Raw genomic sequence first — 9,312 nt, 5'->3', positions numbered from 1 at the left:
TAATTGTGTTGTGGTTTGCAGTGTTTTGTGTTGTTTCACTTTAAATTTGTAAAAGGAAAAAGCTGAAAATTTAAATAGTTAAAAATTGAAATGTTGAATGGTTGTTTTTTGTATTATAAGATTTATTTATTACATTTTATGTGGAGTGAATAAATAAAAGTATATTTACGGTGGCCCCTATAGACAAAGCAACGTACAAACTCCAAAACACGTACAAACTCCATAGCACGTAAAAACTCCAAAACACGTACAAAAGACAACGGAAGTGCTCCAGGATGCTAGGCGCAGTGTTGAGCTTTTGTTACGTAGTGGCTGCACAAGCCAGCAAGTACCAACGACCGGATTTGGTGTGTGGTAGTAGCAGGTAAATGAACATTTTTATTCATTTACCTGCAATTATATCTTCATTACTGTCAGGGTCCTGGGTCTGAGCGATCCAGGACCCCTGAGCAGTCATGGACTTGTTATGTTGTGTGTATATATATTTGGTGTTGCTGTCCCTCTTCTCCCTGTCTGGATGTGTGTATGTGTTTCTGCGGGCGCCTTCAGGCCTGGTGGGTGTGGCCCTGCTGGTGGACTGGCCACACCCGAAGCCACACACCTGCTCCTGATCAGGCCTCGTCGGGGGAGCTACTTAAGAGAGTCTTGGAGCTTCCACCGGCGCGGGATCATTGAGTTAGACTCCCAAGTCAGTGTGTCAGTGCAGGAAGTCCTGATTGTGTTTGCCCGCAGGGGTCAGTGTCTAACGGCTGCTTCCATTATTTTTCCCCCTCAGGAGGAGCGTGGAGAGGAAGGACAGCACGCACAGGGTGTGCAGGTTCACGACAGCGGGGAGCACGAACACAGACGCCACTGGAAGACACACACGGGAGTGTTGGGGAGCACGGGGATTAATTGTGCATTATTATTTACTACACTGTAAATAAACGCACTGTTTGCATCGCAGAGCACCGCATCTGGGTCCTCCTTCCCCCACATCCCCACGGTCTGCTTGGCGGACCGTGACAGAATGATCCCGCCAAGCATGGACCCAGCGGTCTCTGAGGAGAGGCTTAGGAGGGAGGTAATGGACAAGGTTTATAGACTCTGTGAGCTATGGTGGGAGAAGGAGGGGTTGCGTCGCGCCCTGGAGAAGCGGCTGCAGGAGACGCTGGTTAAATTCCCCTGGCTGGTGGACTCACTTAATTCAGTTGTCCTGGACTTTCTTCTCTCTACCCTCCACCTCCACTCTCCTACTCAGGCTGCCCACCAGCCCGGCGAGCTGGGGGATTCGCAGCCTGATACGCCGGCCCCGACGTCTACCCGGAAACGACGTTCGCGCCTCCGGCGTTCCTCACCGCAGCCGACTTCCCGGACATCTCAAGAGCCGGCTGTGGTGAGTAATGAGGACACTTTTCCATTTCTCACCCCATCTGCTTCTTTGTTTACAGTGGATGGAGACACCGCTGACGCTGCTGTAAGCCAGCCAACAGTACAGCTAGCATCACCTCATTCAGCGATCTCCTCACCGCTCACCTCTTCACCATCTGTAGCAATGCCACCAGCTACAACGCCGCCCGAGCGGGAGCTCAGCGAGCCGGAGGAGCTCGCGCCGCCCAAGCGGGAGCTCAGCGAGCCGGAGGAGCTCGCGCCGCCCGAGCGGGGGCTCAGCGAGCCGGAGCTGGAGCTCGGAGAGCGGGAGGAGCCCGCACCGCCAGCTGTGGAGCCCTGCGAGCCGGAGCAGGAGCTCGGAGAGCGGGAGGAGCCCACACCGCCAGCTGCGGAGCCCTGCGAGCCGGAGCCGGAGCTCGGAGAGCGGGAGCAAGAGCCGGAGCTCGACGAGCAGGAGCAAGAGCCGGAGCTCGACGAGCAGGAGCAAGAGCCGGAGCTCGACGAGCAGGAGCAAGAGCCGGAGCTCGACGAGCAGGAGCAAGAGCCGGAGCTCGACGAGCAGGAGCAAGAGCCGGAGCCGGAGCTCGACGAGCAGGAGCAAGAGCCGGAGCCGGAGCTCGAGGAGCAAGAGCCGAAGCCGGAGCCGGAGCTCGAGGAGCAAGAGCCGGAGCCACCAGCTGAGGAGCCAGCGCTGCTGCTGGACCTCGACGAGCCGCAGGGACTGGCGTTGCCAGCAGAGGAGCTCAGCGAGCCTGTGGAGCACGCGTTGCCACCGGAGCAGCTCGGAGGTCTGGAGAGACCCACTCAGCCGGAACTGGAGGTCAGGGTGTCAGAGGGACCTCCACGTCTGGCGCGCCCTCCACGCCGTCCACGTCTAGCGCTCTCTCCACGCCATCGACGTCCAGCACGTCCACGTCAGCGACCAGCGCTTCATAGGCCACGTGCCACTCCTCGCTGTTGCTCATCGGAGCAACGTCGTCGCCGTCTCTGGACCCGGGGCAAGCCGCCGGAGGAGCAGCAGCGCCGCCGCCGCCGTCACTGGAGCCGGAGCAAGCCGCCGGAGGGGCCGCAGCGCCGCCGCCGCCGTCACTGGAGCCGGGGCAAGCCGCCGGAGGGGCAGCAGCGCCGCCGCCGCCGTCACTGGAGCCAGGGCAAGCCGCCAGAACAGTTTCATCGGGGCTGCCGGACCCATGGCCGCCCGCCGGAGCTGCAGCGTTGTCTCCAAGGGGTAGAGGTAGGCCGCCTGAACTGTCTTGCCGCCACCGCCTGACCCACAGCAGGTCCCGCTGGTCTTGCCGTCCTTTGGGTCGGCCTCCAGAACTGTTTTCGGCCACTGGACCGGGGGTTGGACTGTCGAACTGTGTTTTTCGTTTTTGTTGATTAGTGGTGTTGTCGGAGAGGTTTTGGGGCCCTCCGTCCTGGACCCCCCACCGCCCGCCCTGGGTTGGTTTTCCTGTTTTTGCTTTTTGTATTTTCTTTTGGGGTCGTCGGGAGCCGACCCTTAGAGGGGGGGTACTGTCAGGGTCCTGGGTCTGAGCGATCCAGGACCCCTGAGCAGTCATGGACTTGTTATGTTGTGTGTATATATATTTGGTGTTGCTGTCCCTCTTCTCCCTGTCTGGATGTGTGTATGTGTTTCTGCGGGCGCCTTCAGGCCTGGTGGGTGTGGCCCTGCTGGTGGACTGGCCACACCCGAAGCCACACACCTGCTCCTGATCAGGCCTCGTCGGGGGAGCTACTTAAGAGAGTCTTGGAGCTTCCACCGGCGCGGGATCATTGAGTTAGACTCCCAAGTCAGTGTGTCAGTGCAGGAAGTCCTGATTGTGTTTGCCCGCAGGGGTCAGTGTCTAACGGCTGCTTCCATTATTTTTCCCCCTCAGGAGGAGCGTGGAGAGGAAGGACAGCACGCACAGGGTGTGCAGGTTCACGACAGCGGGGAGCACGAACACGGACGCCACTGGAAGACACACACGGGAGTGTTGGGGAGCACGGGGATTAATTGTGCATTATTATTTACTACACTGTAAATAAACGCACTGTTTGCATCGCAGAGCACCGCATCTGGGTCCTCCTTCCCCCACATCCCCACGGTCTGCTTGGCGGACCGTGACAATTACCTTCAATTATTTGAATATATATGAGTGCTTGTGTATAAATACGCAAACAATACACATATGCTTTCAATTGTGTAATTTAAGTGATCTAGGTAGCTCTGTTTTGGAAGTTCAGTTCATGCTAGAAATGTGCTTCGGAGTTTGTACGTGTTTTGTCTCTAGGGGCCACCGCATATATTTAGATATAAATAAAACCACTTTTTTTTTACATTAGTAATTCCTTCTGTGCATAATTTTATATTATTGTTAATAATAAATTAATTAAAGCAACAAAACAACCTGAAGAGCCGGTTCGGAGCTGAAAGAGCCGGCTCTTTTTAGTGAGCCGAACCGAAAGAGCCGGTTCTCTAAAAAGAGCTGGAAATCCCATCACTAGTGCACAGAGGAACAGGAGGAGCCCTGCCAGAGCCCTGCAAAATTGCTGTCCAAATTCAGGAGAAGGATGCTTCAAAGGATCCTACCTACCTGCTGCATGTAGGTAGGTAGGATCCTTCGACGGCCGGGTAGGACGGAACTGAGCAGCTGTGAAATTGGACAGCCTTCTAGCCTTCGTTCAAGTCCACCCTTACTTCTGTTTTTGTCCGCTCGCTAACGCCAAGGCGCAAAAACGAAAAAATGGACTGAGAAATGTTGCTCCGTGTGTTGTGTGCTGTTTTAATTTCAGAGAAGATACTAAACCGGATCAACATGTTTGGTACCTTATGCTCATCAGAGCCAGTCATATGCAGGTAAAATAATCTACCCTAAACTACACACATTTAAGAATTACTTAGCTAATTTAACGGATAATGTCACTGACTGAATGATTGCTGGTCATTCGTACACATTCACCATATTATATAGAATAAACTAAATGTCCTTGAAACTGAGAGGAGAACATATTCTGTTTATTTCGTATCATTCATTGGATCCTGTAACTTATTTGTGTGCATAGAACAGCAGTAAAAATGCTGAAGCTGAAAGCTGAAACAGGTAACACAACAAGCTTAGTTACACAGATGAAGTGTGTAAAATATAAGTATCCGGTTGTTCAGTGATGACATGACGAATCCTACTTCCGGGCCTAAAGTAGTCCGCGTTTAATATGGCTTTTGTGTTGTTAACATGTTTAATGTTTTGTATTTTCTTCTATTTAATCTCAAAAAGCTCCTAAAACAGTCAGTGATCACTGTTGACCTCCCTCGGCTTTTATTACTGCTAATCATTTATTTAAGCTCAGTTTTTAAAACCTTACAATGTAACTACAGCACAGCCCATGCAGCAGTATATGAATGACTAACCTCGTATTGTGGATGGATTATCTCAGTTGTTCTCCTGGCTGAAGTTTAGTCCTTTTACAGCATCCTGCCATGCGATTACATTTGTTCCTGACCACTGAGAACACTCACGTTAACTTTTATCGAGTGGAAAAAAAGTTAGCTTGTTTATGTTATGCTAACATAGCTGTGTCGCTAGCGGTCACGTAGCACATCATTATATACCAGCTAGCCAAACTTCAGTAACCCTACAAACGTCACTGCTGTTTAGTTTTCTGTCTTCATTTATTTTGGAAGTTATAGCAGAGCTGTACGTTTGAATTTTTTTCCAAAACCCCGCAGTCAGGACATGCTATATTGTATTTAGATAGAAGCTAGCGAGCTAACTTCCTGCTAACTTCTAACGCCGTTAAATGTCATAAATTCCATTTTCATGGATGCCTGGATGTTAAACTCAATTGTTACACCTGGTAGAGCAGAACACTGATCATTTTATTAAAGATGAAAGACTTTAGACAGTTTTTCAACTCTCAGTAATGCCACAGTGATCGTTTGATATATGGACCTGCAGCGGAGTTTAGGCCCAGACACGGCTAGTGACGTCAGACTGAACAACCGGATTGTCACAGCGCATTAGTATATTTTACTTAAGCCTAAAAATCAGAATAATGCTTCGATCCCTTAAACTAAATGAAATCATGCTCTTCCACTGTTTGTGTTGTTCTCCACCTTTTCCTTAAGCAGACGAGACCCTTATATAGCAGGATTAACCTGAGTGTCCCAGTCCTGGACCGTGTTTTCAAACCGGAGGATTCCAGGCCTTCATCTGCCTCAGTACAGTGCCAGAGGCTTCCTGTAATCTCCTGAAGCTTTTTTACAGCTACTTAGTTTTAATATTACTCTTATCATTCTTTCTGGGTCACAAAATAAATGTTTAACATATTTTCAGGCGAGAATGTAGCTGTGTAAACCTCAAATATCTGCTCAGTTTATCAAGACACCACATATTTTCAAAAGCGCTCCGACATTTTCGGAAACGTCTGTTACCCACCAGCTCGATAGCTAGCCGGGGTTCAAGGCTCACTAAAGCCGGTGAGAGCAGCGAACTCCCAGCAAATTGTATTCAAACCCACCGCCGTCTTTCGCTACTCAGGTTAACCATGATATATAAGTCACTTAGATAACTTAAAAATGTTATTGTTTGGGTTTTTTTTCAGTATTTTATTTGTTCCTGAGTAAATCGGTTTGCCTGAGATTAAAGTTACAGTTTTTACACAGCTGAATAAATGTCAAGCAGACAACTGATTATCAGAAGTGTGAGATGCTCGAGAATTTACTCCGGTGTCCTGTTATATTTTAGATAGCAAGGAGCAGACGACTGAGTTTATTAAACTCCACCGAAACAATCTGCAGATTTCATTAAAATTTAATAAACTATCATCTTGTCTTTAGTTTTAGTTCAGCACATACCTTAAACACTTAAAGCTGTAAGCTAATGATAGTTATGTAAGAACAGATGCATGCTGGTGCAATAAGCTGTACGTTTTACATCCAATGGATGCATGATCTGATTAGTCGACTGTCAAAATAATGGTTTGTGGCAGCCCTAGTGCAGGAACAGGTCACCCAGCTTAATCCTGTGTGTCTGGTGACTCCATGTTTATGTTTTGTGTTTGTTAATTTTTTTGAGTTTTCTGGTTTTTTAAAATTATTTTTCTTTTTTGATATGTTTATGTTTGTCATTTTACTTTGGCGATCCTTGTCTCAGGTCTGTGTCTCTGGCCTTGCCTCTCCTTCGTCTCGTCATGTGTGATCAGTCCCAGCTGTGCTCTCCTCCTGTGTCCCATCCCCTCGTTATCCCTCAGTGTATTTGAGCCCTGTGTTTCTCTCTGTCAGTGTCGTGTTGTCCTCTCGTGCTGTCTGTTTTCTTCTCCACTCCTCGTCCCCAGAATTCTTAAAGTTTAGTTTCAAGTTTTGGTTTGTTTTTTGCAATTTTATAGTTTATGGAGCTTTGTCCTGTAACTGCAGTAAAGCAGCCTCTTTGAGTTTACTGAGTGTCCTGAACCATATGGAAAAGAAATAGGAAAAAAAACTTATAGAAGATTTGCATCAGATGTTGCCTACTTCATATACTGACTCATATAAGGCTTAAGATTTAGTCACGAAAGTGGCCACTTTTCATACATTGTTTTAGGAAGTATCCAAAACATAAGTTTCATTTATATAATTTTTCAAGGGATCTTATGTCTGTTTTCACTGTTGTATGCTTTTCATACAAGTTTCACGATAGATTCATTCCATATGGGGCACTTCCTGCCTGCCACAGCCGCTTCATGACAGAAATGGCTGCAAATACTTTATTCTGTCTTTAAATGTTGTTGGTGCATTAGAAATATTCTTATTTTATTGTTACTGATATGTACTCTATTGTTATTGACTGAATCTTATTTTCCACTCAACCAGAGTTAGCATTGTGTTCATACATGTTAATAAAATGGGTTCAGTGACAATTACTATGTCAATTTATTGAGACCATAAGACTCTTAACTTACAGTACAAATATCACAATGTAACAAAAAGATTCAAAGGAAAGCATCTCTCTTTTAGGGACTGAACGTTCCACAATGGGGGGGGTTGGTCCATCCGCTCCCGGCTCTCCTGCGCCCTTCTCTCCTCGGCCTCCCTTTGATGCTGCATATCATCTTTGATGAGATTGAGCAGCTCGTCGTCCCGATCCCTTCTCTTCCTCCCTGCTGTGGGTGGCCGACTCTCTTCCTCACCAATGTCCGATTTCCTTTCATTTTGGTCACCCACTGGCCCTGGAGTGTCCTCAGGGAGAGAGGAAATTAGGACATGAGGCCTAATGGAAGGCCTTTGGACACAGCAGGCCACAAATGTAGCACAGCTGGGAGCAATCGCACATAACGAGGCGTGGAGGAAGCAAAACTGAAAACATTAACGAAGCACACAAGACTATCAAAGTGAAAGGCACAGAGACGCAGACTCGACAAGGACACGCTGCAGACAGGGAGATAGAGACAAGAGCAACTAACAGTGACGGGGAGACACAGGAGACAAGCCAACATGGAGACAAGGGTGACTCGACATGAAACGAGGAACGACACAGAAAACGCAGACGGACGATACACAGGCTAAGATGAAACACCGAGGGAGGGAGAACTACGATCAATAAGAGCTTAAGAAATAAAAACACTCAAAGAATATTAAACCAAAGACCCAAACACTGGGTCATCACACCCAGCACAGTGACTAAAGGGCTATTCTGTTCTAGTTACTGGGGACATTTCATTCTTGCACGTACCAACTTCCCGTTTCTCCCTCAAAGTAAAATAAAAACGCACAATTTAATGTCAGCACTTGTGCCATCACAGGTTCACACAGAGCCCTCTGACTCTGTATCCTGTTGTCACCAAATGACCAAGGAATAAGCTCAACACAAACAACACGGCCATATCCAGCTCAACAATGTTTAAAGTGCTGACATTAATTATTTTCCTCTGTCGCAACACGCACAGCCCTGACACAACGGGGATCATTTTTTCTGTTTATTTAGCATGCACAACATTTGTAGTCGCCTTCTGCACAGGGGAAGTCCACGCACACTGTGTGGTACCACTTTCCGCAGAAGGTGCATTCAACCTGCAAGAAAAATGAGATTGTCACAGTCATTCATTCAGAGAGTGTAACATCCAACCACCTGTGTAAAATTTGGTGCAAGATGGCGCCTGTGTGTTCGGCACGCCGTCTATCGCTCTCCTTTATTTGTTTTGTTTTATTGTTTTTAGTTAACTTTGCGTTACATGTGTGTTGTACTTTTTCCTATGATCGCCAGACATTATTGGAGATAGGTTTATCCATCCGGATATCTGACCGGCCTGAATATGACAACCAAGGCTTTTTTTTTTTTTTTTTTTTTTTCCGATGCTCTGGAATAACCTTCCCCTCCAAATTAGACAAGCGTCATCAGTGCAGGTCTTTAAGTCCAGACTGAAAACCTATTTTTATTCCCTGGCTTTTAACTCTGTAGGAAACTGACACCTTCTTATTTATTTTATTGTATGTAATGATTTTATTGTATTTTTAATTTGGTAGTAGTTTTAATTGTGTTGTTCAGCACTTTGGACTGCCTGGTGTGTTCTTAAAGTGCTATACAAATAAACGACGACGATGATGATGATTCATCTAAAGTCAGGCTGAGTGAAGCAACTAAACATGTTTAAATGTGTAGATACTGCAGGCGTCTGTGTAAAGGCATGCAGGTTCCCTGAACTATAATTTTTCTGCTGGTGCATCAAAGTGACATGTCACTCCGTGATGTTGAAGTGACCCGTTTAAGGTGCTTCAGTCTTAGGTATTGATTTGGTTATCTTACCCATTCATTGGTTTCCGCACCAGAGCTTCTCTCACCACAGGCACAGCATAGCTGGGAAAGATCATCTGAAAATATGTCACAATGAGGATATACACAAATGTATTAAATGGAGACTCAAATGCCATTTCTTGGGTATACCTGAGTGTTGGAACACAGAGAGCTATGTCCAGTCTGAGCC

At 47.2% G+C, this 9,312-nt stretch overlaps 1 protein-coding gene across 1 annotated transcript; it reads left to right on the top strand.

The window, feature by feature from the left end:
* The first annotated feature begins 329 nt into the window (after positions 1-329).
* LOC109203478 (proline-, glutamic acid- and leucine-rich protein 1-like) lies at positions 330-2,603 on the top strand. Its single transcript, XM_019362854.2, has 3 exons — positions 330-688; positions 776-2,191; positions 2,250-2,603. Exons 2-3 carry the CDS (start codon positions 1,010-1,012, stop codon positions 2,601-2,603), a joined length of 1,536 nt encoding a protein of 511 aa, XP_019218399.1. The 5' UTR covers positions 330-688; positions 776-1,009.
* The last annotated feature ends 6,709 nt before the right edge of the window (positions 2,604-9,312 follow it).

The sequence above is a fragment of the Oreochromis niloticus genome, linkage group LG9, assembly GCF_001858045.2.
Source record: "Oreochromis niloticus isolate F11D_XX linkage group LG9, O_niloticus_UMD_NMBU, whole genome shotgun sequence".
Taxonomy (NCBI): Eukaryota; Metazoa; Chordata; class Actinopteri; order Cichliformes; family Cichlidae; genus Oreochromis; species Oreochromis niloticus.
This window is presented reverse-complemented; position numbering and strand designations above follow the sequence as displayed.

Excerpts from the sequence above, each read along its gene's own strand:
- LOC109203478 (XM_019362854.2), top strand. The coding sequence starts at position 1,010 with ATGATCCCGCCAAGCATGGACCCAGCGGTCTCTGAGGAGAGGCTTAGG. Across the intron at positions 2,192-2,249 it reads CCACTCAGCCGGAACTGGAG|CGCTCTCTCCACGCCATCGA; the intron begins GTCAGGGTGTCA and ends GTCCACGTCTAG.